The sequence below is a fragment of the Anser anser genome (assembly GCF_964211835.1).
Source record: "Anser anser genome assembly, chromosome: Z".
NCBI classification, from domain to species: domain Eukaryota; kingdom Metazoa; phylum Chordata; class Aves; order Anseriformes; family Anatidae; genus Anser; species Anser anser.
The window spans coordinates 72,482,542-72,500,699 of NC_139723.1; the positions used below are offsets into that span (position 1 = coordinate 72,482,542).

The 18,158-nt window shown below is 36.4% G+C and overlaps 2 protein-coding genes across 2 annotated transcripts in view; one reads left to right on the forward strand and one right to left on the reverse strand.

The window, feature by feature from the left end:
* Nucleotides 1–73: 73 nt before the first annotated feature.
* On the forward strand, nucleotides 74–9,276 carry SELENOP (selenoprotein P). Its single transcript, XM_083818412.1, has 5 exons — nucleotides 74–221; nucleotides 1,558–1,761; nucleotides 3,597–3,809; nucleotides 5,606–5,723; nucleotides 7,506–9,276. The coding sequence occupies exons 2-5, from the start codon at nucleotides 1,571–1,573 to the stop codon at nucleotides 8,106–8,108; spliced, it is 1,125 nt and encodes a 374-aa protein (XP_083674538.1). The 5' UTR covers nucleotides 74–221; nucleotides 1,558–1,570; the 3' UTR covers nucleotides 8,109–9,276.
* Nucleotides 8,562–18,158, reverse strand: part of CCDC152 (coiled-coil domain containing 152) — a 32,631-nt gene continuing 23,034 nt past the window's right edge. The window contains exons 4-8 of the mRNA XM_083818413.1: nucleotides 15,178–15,246; nucleotides 13,948–14,012; nucleotides 12,370–12,472; nucleotides 11,105–11,232; nucleotides 8,562–10,134 (exon numbers count right to left, since the gene is read on the reverse strand). Of these exons, the coding sequence (XP_083674539.1) occupies nucleotides 9,856–10,134; nucleotides 11,105–11,232; nucleotides 12,370–12,472; nucleotides 13,948–14,012; nucleotides 15,178–15,246 (644 nt within the window). The 3' untranslated portion in view covers nucleotides 8,562–9,855. The remainder of the gene's footprint in view (nucleotides 10,135–11,104; nucleotides 11,233–12,369; nucleotides 12,473–13,947; nucleotides 14,013–15,177; nucleotides 15,247–18,158) is intronic.

The window sequence follows — 18,158 nt, forward strand, 5'->3', positions numbered from 1 at the left end:
GCTTCTGTTCGCAATTAGTTAACCCAGAAATATTTTGGCCACTTTTGCTGGAGGGGTTTGCTTTGCTTGCAAGGTCGTTCGCAATGAGCTCCCTGAACTTTGAACCGTGTCTGCACAGCGAGATAAACAAGAGCAGTATAAATACCGCAGCCCTGCGCCCCACGCTGCTTTCCTCCGCAGCGCAGCGGAGCGTGGCTGCCAAGGCGAGTGGGGAGGAAGGGGTAAGTCTGCTGTTCTCGCTTCGACAAAGAGCCGGGACTTCAGATTTGGCAGGGCGTCCGCTTGTTTCTCCGGCAGAAAAGGCCGACTGTGGAAATTTCCATTGGAAAACAAAAAGCGAAGGGAAGTGTTAAGTTGGAGCACGGCTCCCGTCTGGAGGCTGCACAGGCAGAGCAGCGTCGCCAGATGTCCCAGGAGCTTCGCACCTTCCTAACGGAGCCCCGTAAAGGTGGACGGCTTCCCAGACTTGTGGAAAGAGTGAACAGCTGGCTCTGCTGATGCTTATTGGGCCACTATCTCATCCTCCAAGTGCTGTACACAAAAATGATTTTGGTAGAACTGCAGGCAGGGAACGTGGGGACAGCAGCATTCCTCAAAATTATGCTGGCTCTTGTTTGAAAGATCAATAATTAAAAGTTTTGTTGTTGTTGTTGTTTTATTTTTTGTTTGTTTTTTGTTTGTTTTTTAGAATGTGACAAGATTGGTGATAAGCATAGCTTTTAGCCTTTATCAAAACTTACTGTTTCCAAAACATCCTCTGTTTACTATCAGACTCTGATGTGTGTGTTGGAATTATACAATTCTGCAGCCTAGGATGTGTTTGGGAACAGTTTTAATACTTTATTTGAGAGTTTCCTGCACATATTAAGGCAAAATTATTATGCTATTGGAATAGAAGGATAATTACAGAATTTCTTGTATGTTTTGATTTTCATAAACATTAAATGGACTCAGTGTGGTCAGGAGTTTTTGTAAGATATGGCAAATCTGAAACTTGAGTTTTCATTTCCTGCTTTTGCAAAATTGTTTTTATTCCTGTATTCTTCAGAGATTTCTCAACGGGATCCAAGTGCTACAAACTGACTTTTAAAGAATTTTGTCTTTTTTTTTTTTTTTTCCTTTTTCCTGCCAGGATCTGTAATGCTTGCTATGTATCAATATACTCTGGTGGTGCAATTTCTTTTAAGTCAGTGGACTTGCTGTTGAGCGGGTTGGATTCATACCATAATCTGGAGTGAACTGGCCTGGATTCTTACTGGTGTAAACTGTCTCAGCACCACTGATGTCAAAAAACAGGAAATGGGGCTTTTTAGTAGCGTTAAAAGAAATTTCAGTTATTCTGAACACTTTTCAACAACAACAAAAAAATATAATCTACTTAATATACGAGAACTCAACTGCAAAATGGAAGAAATATGATTAAGGAGTCAACAGTAGTTCAATTTTATGTCCTTTTATTTTATTTACTTTTTTATTTTACTGTTTTGTTATGGGAATTTCAGGGTCTGAACTTCGTTTAGGCATTGATCTCATTTTGTTTATTTTCTCTCTTTTCAGATAAAGCCCCGCCATGTGGGCAGGGCTGGGGCTAGTTCTGGTTCTCTGTCTCCTCCCAGGAGGAGGGACAGAGACCCAGAACTGCCAGGAGCCCCCCGAATGGCGGGTCGGGGAGGAGAACCCGATGCTGAACTCGAGGGGTTCGGTGACGGTGGTGGCTCTCCTCCAAGCTAGCTGATACCTGTGCCTGCTGCAGGCTTCCAGGTGAGCGTAAATCTCTTTCCCAGCGTTCGTTAAAACATGAGTGGTCGATTTTTTTAAAGCCATCTGAGGATAATACATGTGCCTAACTACAGAGGCACTCAGTGAACACTAGCTTCCTCAAAAGCCACTGGCAATCCCAGCTGGCATATGTGGCCTGGTGTGGGAGGATTCTGCGCCAGTGGCAAAGATTCTTCAGCTCTTAGCTTCATCCTGACTAACAGATCGTGTTCTCCAGATGGTATTTACAGCATCAGATATGATCAACTTGACATTAATGAAACCCAAAACACACAGAAAGCCAACAGAAACAGTTCCTCAAGAGAGATGCTTCAGATAAGAACAGATAATTAATGTAGTAACATGCTGAAGCCAAGAAACGTAATTCTCTGACTTGGCTAGAACATCTGAAACAGGCCAGTTATCACTCTTTTTTTATGTAAAATCTGTAAAGGGAACGAAAAACCAAAATGCAAATTTTAATGTGCTATCCCAGCCTCTATTCAGAGGTTCTAGATACAAAAAAAAATAATCCAGAAGATGCAGTAGGAACTGGCCTTGCAAAAACTGAAAAGGCATTTAAGGGAATCATCTCTGTTAAATTTTTGTCCAGGTCCTGAGATGTTAGTGCACTGGTTTCTTGAACCTACCTCAGTAGAAATAACTAGGTACCATGACAGTAACAGGAGCAAGAAAATAACTTTGAGCTGACCCAAACAGGAATTACATACAACCCTTATCTTGGATTAATTGAGCTGTTGTGAAATCACTTTGGCTTAAAAATTCATACTGCTGGTTTCACAGCTTGATTTTGATCACTGTAATAACACATGTGTTTTCTCCCCTAGGCTGCATAAGTTCATATGATAATAGTCTTTTCAAATTTTTCAAGAGATGGATTTTGAAAAAATGGTAAATTTCTACCTCCATCAAAGTCAAAAGTGAACTTTGTGGTTGGCTTTCATAGTAGTTGGACTTGATTCCATGCATTTTAGAAAGGCTGTATTCTTTCAAGTTCTAGAGTACCTCCTGAAAGTGAAAAAACAAAAGTGTTTTGTAGAGTAATTTATTTGGAATGATCCTGATCAAGTGAACGAAAACGTTTTACAGCAAGAAAGCAGCTTTCTGTATTAAGTAGCAAGGAAAAAGGGGTTTGTGGCAGAACAGAAAAAGAGGAAAACTGATTCCTGCCAGCCAGTTTTTGAACACACTCTATATAGCCATTTTTTCAATCCTGCTAATGTAACATCCCTTTTCCGACTATCATGTCTGACTGCTGTACAAACCTATTATGTTATAAAGGTTTGCTTTCTTGATTGTTTGTCTTCCCGATGCATTCACTCTGTGCATTCTTTAACCAGCTATGTGACCCAAAGCTCAGCATTTGAATAAAGACATCTCATAAGCTATCTGTTAGACCATGAGGAGTGTGAAAGAACTGCAATAAAAATATCACTGAATTCATCTGAAAGCAGATGTCTTTTTTACTTAGCTTTCTAAGCTTTTGTAGAGTCTGGCTTGGTGACAGTATAGAATCATGCTGTCATTTAGATTGGAAAAGACCTTCAGGATCATCAAGTCCAATGACATAGTGGATAGTTATGGCAAATAGCAGGAAAGTTTTAATATTTTTAGATTGTTGACATTAAAACTCAGAGGGAAAAAAATGGCTGTAATGTAAGGAACATGGAACATGTTACATTTTGTTGAATGTGGAGATTAACTTATGTCTGGAAGCATGCATACATTTAAGAATTATGTTTTTGTATTGCAAAGCAAAAAAAAATCTTACAATTCCCAATGGATTTATGGTCTTGCTTCTTCACATTCTCCTCTAGACTGGAGGACCTGCGAGTGAAGCTAGAGAATGAAGGACTTGTCAATGTCTCGTATGTGGTTGTCAACCATCAAGGAGCTTACTCCCAGAAGAAATTTCACCTACTGAAAGAAAGTGTTTCAGAGTACATTACCGTCTACCAACAAGATGAACAACAAGCTGATGTGTGGACCACCTTAAATGGAAACAAAGATGATTTTCTCATCTATGACAGGTCTGTGTTTAAAAGGAGAACCAGGAAAATATTTGGACATACTTAGAGTAATGCTTTGTGAATCTCTATATTAATTCGTTAAAATAATCTCCTAACAAAGATGTTATAATCTACATTGCTCTGAGTAAAGCACTTGTACTTTTACTGGAAAAAGGAAGCTACAAAAAGAAAAGTCTGCTTTTGCATTAGTGAGTTTGGGATAAGTACATTCTTCTTCATAATTACTCTTCTTCATAATCAACTGCCTAATATTTACTGCTATTAATTTTAGAATAACATAATTGAGTGTAGAATTTGATGATTCTGGTCTTAAGCTGTTTTTATTCTCTGACAACTTCATTACATCAATGTACATGAAAGTAGAACCAGAAAAGCTACCTGACTTCTCATGAAAACATTTTGACCGAAGTTGCTGAAAGTGTCACTGGGACATGTATCTTTTGGCAGAACTAGTAATAAATATTTAATTGAAATCCTGATTTTCCAGTTTTGAAGTGATGGAAATTATTTGAAAATTCTTGCAATTATAAGATGTCCATCTCAGTTACTGTTATGCTAAAGAACATTCTCAGTTCATACTGAAGCATAAGGAAGTTTGTTAGAGAAATAGAAAGTTACTTAATCTTTTTTTTGTTGTTGTTGTTCTTGGGTAACATGATGAAATTAGGCATCAAATGCTAAATTAGGGAGCAAATATGCCCCAGTATGGAAGGTTGCTGTTGTATGACAGACAAACGGAACGAGACTGTATGTCGTCCATAGAGAGGCCCCAAAGCTGATGCCTGGCCCACATTTAAAGGTTGAACAGTTCTGTGCTGTCGACACATAGGATACACCTACACTGACACTGCTAATTGGTTTGGCAATAGTTTGGCTGTGATCCATTTTGGTTCTAGGAATTTTTGTCCTGCCAATCCGTGGTCCTAGATGTGTACTGCAAACGTGTAGTGAGCTAAGGCTGGAGGAACTTCTGTTGACATTGCAGGTGGGGCGCATAAGAAGGTGCCCTTGTGTACAGTTTACACTTTTAATCCAGCTTGTCAAGGACATACCAGGACATTAAAATACAGACTGGGGCACATACGCACTGTAAAAATCCCCTCATGCACACCAGGTCACTAATGGAGATAGATCACAACGCTCATTCCCATAAAAAAAAAAAAAAACCAACAACGAAGAAACAACATTAAGTTGCATTAAAACATTCCTTCTATCAGAGTGCATGTTAGGGAAAGGTTCTGCACCCAGAGGGTCGTTGGGCACTGGGACAGGCTCCCCAGGGTAGTGGTCAGAGCACTGAGCTGCTGGAGTTCAAGGAGTGTTCGGACAACGCTCTCAGACATTTGGTTTGTTTTTTGGGTGGTCCTGCATGGAGGCAGGAGTGGGACTTGATGAGATGTGTGGGTCCTTCCAGCTCCGATATTCTGTGGTTCTTTGGATACAATAACCAAGTGGTGATTTGTACCACTACGCAAACAGCCCTCCTCATTAGCAAGATAGGTCTTGCTAATGTGTACCTTTGGTAATCCGGGTGCAGCTGAAGCCGAGTTTTGTGCACATAGAGTTGTTATGTCAGTCAGAAATCAGGCTTCACTCTATGACCGACGCAGCTGAGCAGACAGGTATTTGTAAGGCAGATACTATTTTTTACTGTAAGTTTCTTGGAGAAAAATGCTCTCTGTTGGTCTGTACATTATGGGTGGACTGACGTGTAAAATAAGGTATGCTAAGAAGACATATTTAATTTTATATATATTTTTATGTATATGTAACCATGAAGTTCTTTCTCTTCTTAGATGCGGCCGCCTAGTGTATCACCTGGGTCTTCCCTATTCCTTCCTGTCTTTCAACTACGTAGAAGAAGCCATTAAGATTGCATACTGTGAAAACAAGTGTGGAAATTGCTCTTATACGGTATTTTCTAGTTTCATTCTCTATATACTAAGAAAGTAAACTGAATTTGAGTGGTACTTACAATTTTTTTCTTCAGTGTGATTAATCCCAAAAGACATTATTTTGAGTCTACACATTTCGTGGGTCTAACAGAGGACATTTACATATTTTTGAAAATGAATTAGATGTAATTTAGAATAGACTGATTATTTAAATTCCTGCCCTTGACGTAAATGCAAATCATTTTTAGAAATCTAAATACAACTTCGTATGGTAATTCTGTTTCTGGAGCTAGTGAGCATTTAGATACTGTTTTTGGGGACAGGTAGGTAATTAAATAATATTTTTTGGGGAAACCTGGGAGCCAAATCTGAGCTGGTGTGAGTTACTATTCCTTTTAGTTTGTATTTGAATGTATACAACATACAATAATATATTGTATATAAATAAATGTAAATGTATGCAGTATACAATCGTTAATTTTAAAAACTGATAATACAATGTGACAATTATTACCATTATGAAAAAAAAAGGGTAGCTTTGTTTCACATGTAACTAGGGATCAGAAATACTTCAAGGATTACCAAGAAACGTACATACATAGTCATGAAAGTTCAACAAGAATCATTGTTTTGGTTTCTGTCATACAGCTTTCCAGCTAAATGTAGGCCTCAGGCAGGTCAGGTGTGGGAATATTTTTATTAGTTATTATGTAAATTATATTTTCTAAAATTTAATGTTAAGAGGCCTGTCCAGCTTTCAGTGTTGTAAAGCAAGATTCCTTTTGATACATTCATATCTTTTTTTCTTTTCAGCAAAGCAGCACTTTCAGAAACAAGCACTTTTTTTTTTTTTTTTTTCCTCTGGGCTAGCTTTAGGGGGGACAATTCAAAGTATTTAAATGCTAAACACCACATATGATGTTCAGAAGGCACAAAGCACCTTTGCGCCTAGCTCACGTTCAGCCCCTAGTGCTTACAGAGATAATCACAGTCGGAATCATGCAGTCTGATAAACACAACAGTTTGGGAACTGAAATAGGACACGAAAAGTATGTGACAGAAAATCTTCCCTGCCCTATTACACAGAGTTACAGCCAACCAGGCAGCAGTGACACATGAATGTGCTTTAATCTTCAGATGGAGAAACCATTTTGAACAACTTTGCCAGCTGTAATGTTCTTATTTAAAGAAAGCTTTAATTTCAGCAACTGAAGATATATTGCTGACTGGTTTATCTATTTTTATGGAAAGATCTTCCACAGTCCAACTCTTAGTGGTATGAGATTGGTTTTCATAGCTGCTCCACTGACATGCTTACCTGTGCCTGAAGTGTACAACCACAGAAAAGTGGCAGTTAAGCTAGGCATGTGGGTGATACGGGGGATTTTTGTGCCTTGAACAAATCTTGGAGGCAGATGTTTCTTCCCAGTTTTTCTTTTGTAATTGCATCACCTTTCAGAGGGTGTGGTAGGCTCTGTTCTTGAAGCCAACATGTTTGGATTTCCCCTCCCCATCCACCTCCAGGGCAGACAGGTTACAGAGAGAACTTTTTTGGATAGTCTTTGTATTTTCTGATTTTTGTTGGAAGCTGGAATGTTAAATGCATTGTTCTTTTCTGCAAGGAAATACAGACTGTAGCTCACCCCTTATATTACTCTATGAGTTTTTCAAAAATACTTATAAACAGCAGTTTAAAATATCTCATTGCTTGAGTTCTAAGTACTGTGGAAATACTTAGGTGATTAATATTTACAAGTAGTTTAATTAAATACAATGCTTTGTATAAACTTCTGTTTTGCAGGAACCTGATATTGATGAAACATGTGAAAACATCACTAAAAAAGCAGATAAAAAGCTAGCAGAGGTAGAACCCAAACCAAGTGGTCAACACTCAAATCACCACCACCAACTGCGCAAACACAGACACCACCACCACCACCATCGTCATTCCAAAAATCAGAACCATCAGGCTCCTTCTGAAACTCAAAGACGTCATCCTCACAGCGGTCGGCGTCATAGAGTTTTTGACCATAACATACATGATCAGACAGGTAGCCATGAACACGTAGAAATTGTTCATCCAGGAGAAGGTGTGGAAATTCTTAGACAAGGTACAAAACTATGAAAAAAAGGGAAAGCTAGCTGTAAAAACCAGTTAACCTGAAATTGGCAGACAGCATCGTCAGACTCAACATCTAGTAGTTGATGTTGTCATTGTCGACACCTTCTGTTTGAAGAGCTAGGAAATTCTGTCACTTGACAGTGTCGCGGAGCACTTCCAAATTCTTGCAGTTGACACGGCCAGCTGTTAGCAGAGGACATCACTGAATCCTGACAGTGACGTCTGCTCACTGCCGCCTGAGAGTCAACAGCAGCAGGAGCAAGTGAAACTAGCGACACCTGACAGTGACAGGAAAAGGCAGGAAACTGAGCATGAAAAACAAACTAAGCACCTTAAAAATGCAAGGATGGCCTATTGCCTAAATTTATTTAATTGCAACAGTGGAAAAATGATAGATTAAATATTTCCATAGCTCCCAAATGAAAATTAGACCAAGACAGGTGACAGGAGTGTAGAGTTAAGGTTTTGCGAAGAGCAGTGCTCTTGGAATTACACAATACCTGTCAAACTCCATCAACAAAAAGTTTATTAATATAAAGGAATTTAATTAACCTGGAGTTTGTTTTTCAGTTCTATGTGGGAGGTGTCGGCATTCTTGATTAATTTGTCTTCCTTGTTTCTCTTCTAACATTCTGCTTGCATTTGTGAGGACAGGAACGTAAACTATGACCTAGGGGTTCCTGTCTGATGTTTTGCAATCAAGAATAGAAGAAAAGCAAAACAGACACTTTAATCTTTTTTTTTTCTTTTTTTTTTTTATTAAGATGGAATATACTCAAAAGCTTTTTCTGACCTGGGGATACAAATTATGTACAAGAAAAGCTTATTTCTAAACAGTGTGCCAAAATAACTTTTTAACTCAAGTGTAAGATACAAGCAATAATTGCATTATTTTAAAATCACAGTTATATGCTTTACTTTTGTGGGTTAGGTGCAGTATCAGGATCCACTGATACATTCTACTACAGTTTGTAAAATCCCACTGAATCAATAAGATCATGGCTGAAGTGAGAAATGTTAACAATTCTTTGTGCAGAATCAATGTTTGTAGCAAGGGACAAAACAAACTCAGTCCTGGTTTAGTGTTTATCTTTGTTTATGACAGTACTGAATTTGTTAAATCTGTATTGATTAGTAAGGTAATATACCACTGACATTTGTGTAATTTCTCTGTTTGTAGCTTAGCATTCTCTAATTTTGATTAACCAAGCTGAATTACAGATACAGTTGTGCAAAGGATTCCTGAATGAACAGAGTATTCAAGAAAGGAAAGCTGCTTTGAAAGCATACGCCATAAGTAATGATGATTTAATAGGAAAACTATTACTCCTACGAAACCTGAATCTTTTTATGGTGAATGCTAATTAGCAAGAAAGTAGTACTGGATATAAACAGAATGCATACTTTTGGAATATATGAAATGAGAATTTTCAATAAAAAGTATTCAGTATTTCTTCCTCTGTTGTTTTTACTTTCACTTTACTTTTACGGTTTGAAATACATTGTTTCTCATCGTTTGTGCTACTGAAATGCCTCATACTATTTACTCAAAACCGCCTCCGTTTGAAGTGCAAGTCCTGGCCTTTATTAAGACGTTGCTCTAAGTCTCTTATGGTGTTTCGGAGAACTTCAATTTCCTTGTTTTTCTCCTCCTGGAGATGCTGCAACTTCTGCAAAAATGCAAGGAAAGTCTTTGTTCATAAACATCAGGTAGGATTATTATCTGCAATATGCTATTGCTAATACAAAATATTAGGATATTAGGATATCTTTCTCAGTATTTTTTATCACAACATTACAAAGATGACTTCCCCAAAATCCTGTTTCTGTGATATCACAAAATTCCCAGCCTACAAAAACAATAACGCGTATATAATTTGTATTAGTTATTGATGTCATTACTACCTTAAGTTCCAAAGTTAAAAAGTCTGTAATAAAACCACTTCACATGTAGGGTTTTGTTGTTTTTCTTGTCAAAGGTATTAAGGTAAACCCTATCTATACCAACATCAGCACAAAAGACATGAAATTAGTTGTCTAGAGGTGGGAGAGGTGTGTTGGAGAGAGTGAAGATGGGCCCTGTAAGACAGGGAACTTTTTTTCCCGAAGTTTTATTGTGGAACAAACAGAACACAGTTTCTCTTTGAAAAAGAACTGCTGTTTGAAACAGGCTGTAGCAATAGTTGAGAGTTCGCAGATTAGAGGCTATTAAATCACATACCCTTCGATAGATACTTTGTGGCAAGACAGAAGCATCTGAAAATGACTTCGTTGTTTTGTTCTGGACTCTTGCCAATTTAGCATTGAACTGAAAGAATCAGGAAAGAGAAAACATCAACAACCCAGCAAGGGGGGAAAACAAAAGTATGTTAATACAAGGATATATATATATATATATATATATATTTAATGGATTGTGTACCTGAAAGTAACAATAGCAAATTTATCTACTATTTAATCCTAGGACAATGAAGCTTACTTAGAAAATTATGCATTTATAGAGTATGTTTCTTAAAAAACCAATTCTTCAAAATACTGCAAAAAGCAGATAGTGCAAATATTCTAATCCCAATACATTACACAATATAAGTATTTCTGAAATGCTAGATGAAAAGAACACTTAAAAAAAAATTGTTTCATGTATGCAGGAGGAGAAAATGAACGGATGCTAAAAAATTCTGAAACCATCCCCCTTGCCTCATGTTCCAAGGATAACTCAGCCCAAACACTTTCACACCTTGCTTTTTTTTCAGTATGTGAAAGGTTTAAAGTATTTTCATAATTTTTCTGTAATGAGGACAGTGTCTTAAAACTTGAGCTATGAAATACATGTTGAATTCAATTACTCAAACCTCTGCAGGATTAGAAGTTTTAAACTCTTGGATGTTTATTTAAGAAAATAAAATTAAAATTATTATTAATAATAATAATAATAAACATCATTCCAAGCATTTAGAAATACAAAAGATTAAGTATAAACGTAAAGTATTAATTTTTATAGCTCAAAAAATAGCAAAATTTTCAAGTAATTTAAACCAAGAACACTGCAAACTTCACTCTCCATATGTATCAGGTAGGACTCTAGATTTCAGAGCAGAAACTACCCAGATACCATTACAGAAGAGAGCATGTGCCACTGATCTTTGTAAAGATGATCACTTTTCAAGTTTCATAGGTTCCGTCACATTAGTTTATGTACTAACTATGAGTTTTTTCACTACACAGTCTTCTAAGTTTACCCAATGCGTAACTGATCTTTAACTCAGAACAACACATACCTCTATCTGCAGTTTAATTATTTCATTTTGCTTCTCTTCATCTTGAGTTTTCAGCTGCCTAGTTAGCTCTAGTATTTCCAGTTCTTTTTTCTCTATTTGTTCTCTAAACTCCACCTCTTGTGCTTCAGCTAATAACACAGTAACACCAAATATGATGACTAAACTATAGAATATGATCAGATGAAAAAAATAACAACAGCTTTTCCCAAATATTAGAAGTTTCTTGAACAGCAGGTCAGTATTTCACAGGAAAACAATTTCAGTCAAACAAAAGACACATCAAAGCTATGTGGAAACCACCCTGTCCCACGACAGTGAGATGAAGTCTCCTTAAAGAAGCATCACATTCTACAAAGACTTTGGTTACCTTTTTTAAGCTAAGTGGATAACCAAAAAATCCTACTTTTCAAGGCTATGTCAGTAATGAAAAGAATATCAATACTGCAATCAGGTGTTTCTTTTTGCAGAATTATTTATCTGCAAATGTATGCTGTCATGCTTATTGAGCATAGCTGGAACACCCTCACAGCAGTCTAGCTCACACTTCAGCAATTTTCCCCATAGCACTTAACCCAAAATTTCATTCCTTTAGATGTTTAAGTCAAAGTTCCCAGTGTCTGTTCTACCTGCTTTGGAATTTCTGTTCATTTTACATTGCTGTAATATTACCCCACTGCCATTCTCTAAGGGGAGACCTTGTACTTTGATTTCTTTAAAGGAAGTTGTAACAAGGTGGGGATCAGGCTCTTCTCCCAGGCACAAAGTGATAAGATGAGGGGAAATGGCCTCCAGTTGCACCAGGGGAGGTTTAGGTTGGGTATTAGGAGAAATTTCTGAAAGGGTTTTGCAGCACTGGAACAGGCTGCCCAGGGAAATGGTTGAGTAATCATCCCTGGAGGTCTTCAAGAAACGTGTAGAGGTAGAACTTAGTAGCATGGTTTAGTGGTGGACTTGTCAGTACTGGAATAAAGGTTGGACTACGTGATCTTAGAAGTCTTTTCCAGACTGAATGATTCTATGATTCTGTGATTCTGTTCTCTTGATCTAAGATCAAATTCAGTTCAACACTATCCTCTTCTAGCTTTCAAGTGCCTTTGTTTTGTGAGTATGACATCTGTACTCTAAGTAGAAACTGTTTTCCAGTGTTTTCCATGAAGAAGTTGAATTCTTGTATTTGTGCTAGAAGGAGTATAGCTCTTTATAGCTCTTAAAGGTTACAACACGGTTTACCCAACTATATATCATTCAGTCTTGAGAGAACTTACATTTTTTTCTTATGTTGCAGTTCAACCGTGTTATTTCTAATTTGTGGGCTTCTTCTTTGTTTTGAATTTCTATCATAAGTTTCTCAATCTGATCTTTATATTCCTGTGAATGTAAAAAGCTTCATAAAAATCTTCAGGTTTCTGTGCTTACTTAGAAAGCCTTCTGCAAAGCACAACATTCACGTCAAAATGTACACTACTCTATAATTCAGTACTTGTTTTATGTTGCATCTGCTCAATTCTAAAATTCCAGTTACTTCTTAAACAACCTGGTGGAAGTCTACAGATGAAAGATGTAGCAAATTTCATTTTATTACAGCTACCAGTTAAAATAAAATTAGAAATTTCACTTATGAGGACAAAAGGCAAATGTAGAGGTGGTATCCCTTTCCCCAGTCTAGGATATGAAGTGGTGCTGCAGTTAGTTAAGTGACTACATTTTTACCTTACTGGATTTTTGAATGTAGGACTATATAACAGAAATGGTATTTAAGGTATGCAAGATTGTTAATATTGCTTATACCAAGGATTCCACAACTTTACACTGGCAGCAGTGGAAACATCAGTGGTGTTAGTGGTAGTGACGCTGGTGGTGCTGATTTTCAAGTAAACAGTTTGAGCATGCCTATTTTAAGTTTGATCCAATGAGAAATACTCTGGAACTGGAAAGGAATTGGTTGTATTTGCAGAGGTGCTTACTCCAAAGCTCTTGTCAAGAGCCTTCAGTGGTAGGTAGACACTGACCAGAGCAATTCTTTAAGTCACTTACAAAGGCAGTTACTATTTGGTGGTAATAGCATATACAGGGTGGTCGAGTAAGTGCCTTCAGAACATCACTAGCTGTGCATTTATACATAAAAGACATGTATAATCATAATTTGCATATGTCTTTTTGAAAGCATTACTTATTCTCAAACTGTCAAGGTAACAGCTCTATTGGTATAAAAGTTTAATATACACTTATGACTAGTATAAACACAGGCAAAGGAAACTGGCAATAAGATCCTTAATCCTATACAGGTAAGAGATACGCAGTCATAGCACAGAGATCTAACACAACACGTGGTTAGCCCTGCTCGTGTTACCTCCTTTCCAAACCAGAGTGGGATAGATAAAAAGTACAGAGGTGGTAACTTGAATTTATTATGAGATATAGGGACCTATTCTTTTTACAGCATTTACTCCCAAAGAAACCACAGACAAAATTCAGACAGTTCTTGATTCCCTGGCAGTAGAGCAGGTATCTTGAATATAATCAAATTATGTGCACTTTCATGTGGAATATTATACTTTAGAATATGAAGTTGAATTTAAAACTAAATACACACACACACACACAAAAGTGCATCTTATTTCTCAGCACTTTGTAGTTTTGACCTTTTAGGCCCTGTAACACATTCTTATATTGATACTGTCATTAGAACAAATTTTCTCTTTTTACACATGATAAATTTAAGGAAAAGTGCAACACTAATGTTATCAGTAGCAAACCCAAGAGCATAAAGATATATGAAATACTTCAATAGAGACAGAAATATTGCTATTCCTCTGACTAAAGAATGATCGTTTGTGACGAACCTGTTCACAAGCCTTTAATTTCTCTTCCAAAATGTGAATGTTTTCCTTCAGTCTATCGTTTTCATCTAAATAATAAATAAAAGAGAATAATACACTAAAAGGTACATTTTGGCAGTTATTAGCATGAAAGGAGAATAAGTAAATTACACTTTTTTACTTGCCTGAACTTTACAAAACTTTACATTTTCTAAAGGTGTTAATCTTAATTTACAGAGCTATATAATCTCAGCCTCCCTATTTTGAAAAAGAAAATTCATAGTATAATCATAATATTTGCTTGGTATTACTCAGTTGAACTGTTTTTACTCTTCTGATTACCCATGCAGTCCAGGAAACCTAGATGCAAAGTTAACTGTCTCAGAAAACAAAAGATTATAATAATGTCCACAGCACTTTCAAACTGGGAGATGCAACTTTTAAAGGACTTGTTTCTCAAAACCACAACTCAGTTAATGTCTGTAAGCTCTTATAAAGACGGTCTACAGCAACAATAATTATGCAAACTGTAAAGTGGTATCTCAAAAACAGAATTCAGAAAAAGCAGTTGCTGCTTTCTTCATTAGTAAAGTTATTTTTGAGTATTAAAAACAGCCATATACTTCTAATCTTAGAGGTTTATTAATACTTATGCTAAATTTCATTGAACACACAATGGGTATAAAATAGAGTATAAGCTGTAGAATTAAACTGTGATATAAAGATACTTTGATATATGATGTGTACAAAAATATAACAAATATTTGTCTATTTAACTTTAAAACAACAGTGAGTAATTGTTGAGTATTTATGGATAACAGCCAAATTTTAATGACATTAAGCTGAGGATTAAGACTGGTTTTACAAAGCACATTGGTAAAAAAAAAAAAGGCATAAATGCTTAAAGGAACTACAGTTTAGTGATCAAATAATACTTTCTGAAATTTTCTAAAATTTTCTGTGCTGCGCTGAAAAAAAATTAAATTCAACTACTAATTAAAGATCTCACTGATACAGAACTTTTATGGGTGGATTCTAAGTAGAATAATAGCAGTAGACATGTATTAAACACATAGACCACCAAAATCTGCACAGGATTGATTTTAGATACACTTTGTTTCATCCCTGAAATGAAACAAAGCCAGTGAATTTCTCTCTCTGAAAAAAAAACACACGTTAATATAAAGAAAAAATGTAAATGTCTACTTATTTTAATTTACTGTGCAGAATATATAAGAACATTTTTGCTTTTACCTTTCACGTTGCAGTGGTTTTCAAGAGTTTGTGTTAGACCCTTGATCACATTCTGTAGGGCAGTGCATTCTAGAAGAAATGAGAAATCCAGTAGTTTTAAATAACTTCCTCACCACTTTAATTTTGGAATTCGTTATAGCAATTGAAGAAGAATAATGAACACCAGGTTTAGGCAACATTTTAAAAACACAATAAAAATGCAAGAGAAAAACATACATTTTTGAGTAACAGACTTTAGAGCATAAATCCTTCTGTTTGGTCTTCCAAGAATATTCAAACCACATTTTTTGGAATAGTAGGAAAAATATACTGCTTTACCCACTGTAAAGGTGATTTAAACTTGTTTTAAAGAATCAGTGATGTCTTTCTCTTTGTGAGTTAACCTTGTTTAATTCATCACATGACTTTGAAGAAGGACATTTTTGCACAAGTAACATACAGAATATATTATTTTAAAGCTTACTTGCACTGTATAAATCAGCTTAGAGATTTGTAGCCTTCTGTTAACACATCACAAGAATTCAGAAAAAGTAAAGAAGCTATACACAGTGTTGTTCTAAGATTGGGTGCTTAAAATAATAATTTAAATGTGAATCACTTCATATTTGAGATTTTGCTTTTTTAGCAATCTTGTCATCCCATGTATCTGCTTTTGAGGGTGAACTTCAGGCAAAACAATGGCATGCTAAAGGAAAGCCTGTTGAGCATTTTGTAGGCAGCTATTTAAACAGCAAACATTGGGTATGTATAGGAATTACTGTTCATCTGGGGAAAAAATACAGTGAACACAGTGTATAGGACAGGGGTTTGAGAAATGATAATAAGCCAGTTATTATTGGATAGATTTGTGAGTTTCCAAATAGTGTATCAAGCACTCTGGTAATCACCATTAAATTCCACAATCTATAAAGGGAGGAAGAGAACACTGGAGAACTCTGGTACACAACATTATCTGCAAATAAATATTTCAATAAAGGAAATTTAAAAGCAAAATAAATTACTTTTCTACATTAAATTAGTTTTGTCTGCTGCAATGTTTTAGTTCTTAAAGGTTGCTGAAAATATCAGTGCTGAAGACACAGTTCCAGGGTGTCTAATGTTTAATTGCTTAACAGTTAATGACATTTATTAAACATTTTCCTATCTTAATACAGCAAGGAAAACACCATTTAGCTTACAGAAGCCGGCTAAATACTAATTTTAAGGCTGTTCATTATGTAAGTTTTACATACAATGAGTATTACAATTTGATAAAAAGTATATAAAGGTATGAAAACTAACAGCAAGCTTACAAAAATTGAGTTGCATACTTAACAGCAGTAAAAATGAACACGAAAAAATCCATTGCGGGCTCTGAGAAACGGTGCTTTCCTAAAATGTCCTTTGTCATTAGTTTTCATGTGTTTGTCCTCCTATCACATGAATTGCTAAAATATATATTCTTCAGAACAGGAACATTTAAACTGTCAATGGAGGAGACCTAGCCTCTATCAAACATTTAGCTGACCTCCACTCTGAAGATGTGGCCATTTCAAATTCAGTCAAGCTGTTGACTTCAGAAAATCTCTTTGTATGTGCTCCCTAGAGACCATGTACAACTCGCTACTAAATTTTCAAGACTCAAATTGACACTCCCAAAACTGAACAAGACTTCTCCTATTGTATCTCCTAAGAGATAACTGCTGCTCTGTAATAAAAGCTGATGTCAGCCTCTCTGTTCTGTAACCATGCTGTTTCCTTCTGTTGGTGATTAAAGATGCTTTGCTGTGATGAAGAAGGCACAGACTGGGAAAGACATTGTGAAAGAAACTGAGATGTAGATGGGAGGAGCAGGACGCAGCAGAGCTAGGCGTGCCTTGGAAGATAGATGACAGAACTGTGAGTCAAGAAGCAACTAATGGTGAAGAGGAGTGGCAGCTGCCAAGAGAAAAAGGAGAGCAGTGGTAAGATGAAAAACATACAACGAAACATGCAATGAAGTGAGGTGGATAAACGGGAAACTCAGGACAGGATGAAGGCAGGACAAAAGAAATCAGGCTTTAAGGATAATGTGAGTCCAACCACTCACATCAACCTTTCTTAATTATATCATATCTGAATTATGAATGCTCGTAATCATAATTTGTCTTGAATACATGTGTAGGCATACAGTTTCTTCCCAGAATGAGGAGGTGGAGAGAATAGGGAGTGATATAGTGATCTTGGGATAAAACACTACCGTCATCTTTTTAGCTATAGAAAATCAAAATCTTATCATGAATGAGACAGACTGCTGTAGGAAGTGGAACGACTGTATGGACTACTATAGCATTATATTTTCATTAAATACTATTTTTATCTCTTCTGTTCCTTGTAACCTTATCAGTAAAATCACAAAACTTTCAAAGACTGAGAAGACTGGGAACACAAAAACTGAGGTAGCTTAATCTTGAAACTTTGCTTTCTATTTTCAGAGTACCACTGCATTTCTGAAGTTGCTTTTAATTCCCGCAGCTGGTAACGTATGCTAAATAACAGTTCCTTGTCTCACAAGGCCAAAGGTCTGTTGACAATTGTAGATCATATAATTAAAGAATATGTCACAAATAATGGAGTAAGGATGATGAACTAAGTTTCCACCTCCAAGATTCAGTTTTCCACTCAAACCTTTTGACCTTTTAACCTACTCTTCCATCAGTTGCTATTCACTCAGCAGAGTGTTAGCCGCCGACATTCTCCTGTTCAATTCCTCCAACAAAGCAGTAGAGGGAGCAGGAGCAGCACAGAAACGTTGCCTGCTCTCAGTTCCTATGCTAGGTAACACACCGTATCAACAGCATTTGCAGAAAAAATCCTATTCAAAATCTGAAGCTTTAGGTCAGCATGCCCATTTCTACCGACACATTCTATTACAAATTCTCTCCCCTTTGAAAATGCAGAAGATAATCTCAAATGCTTGTAATTCTTACACAAATTGGAAACATCTATTCATTTGAGTAAAC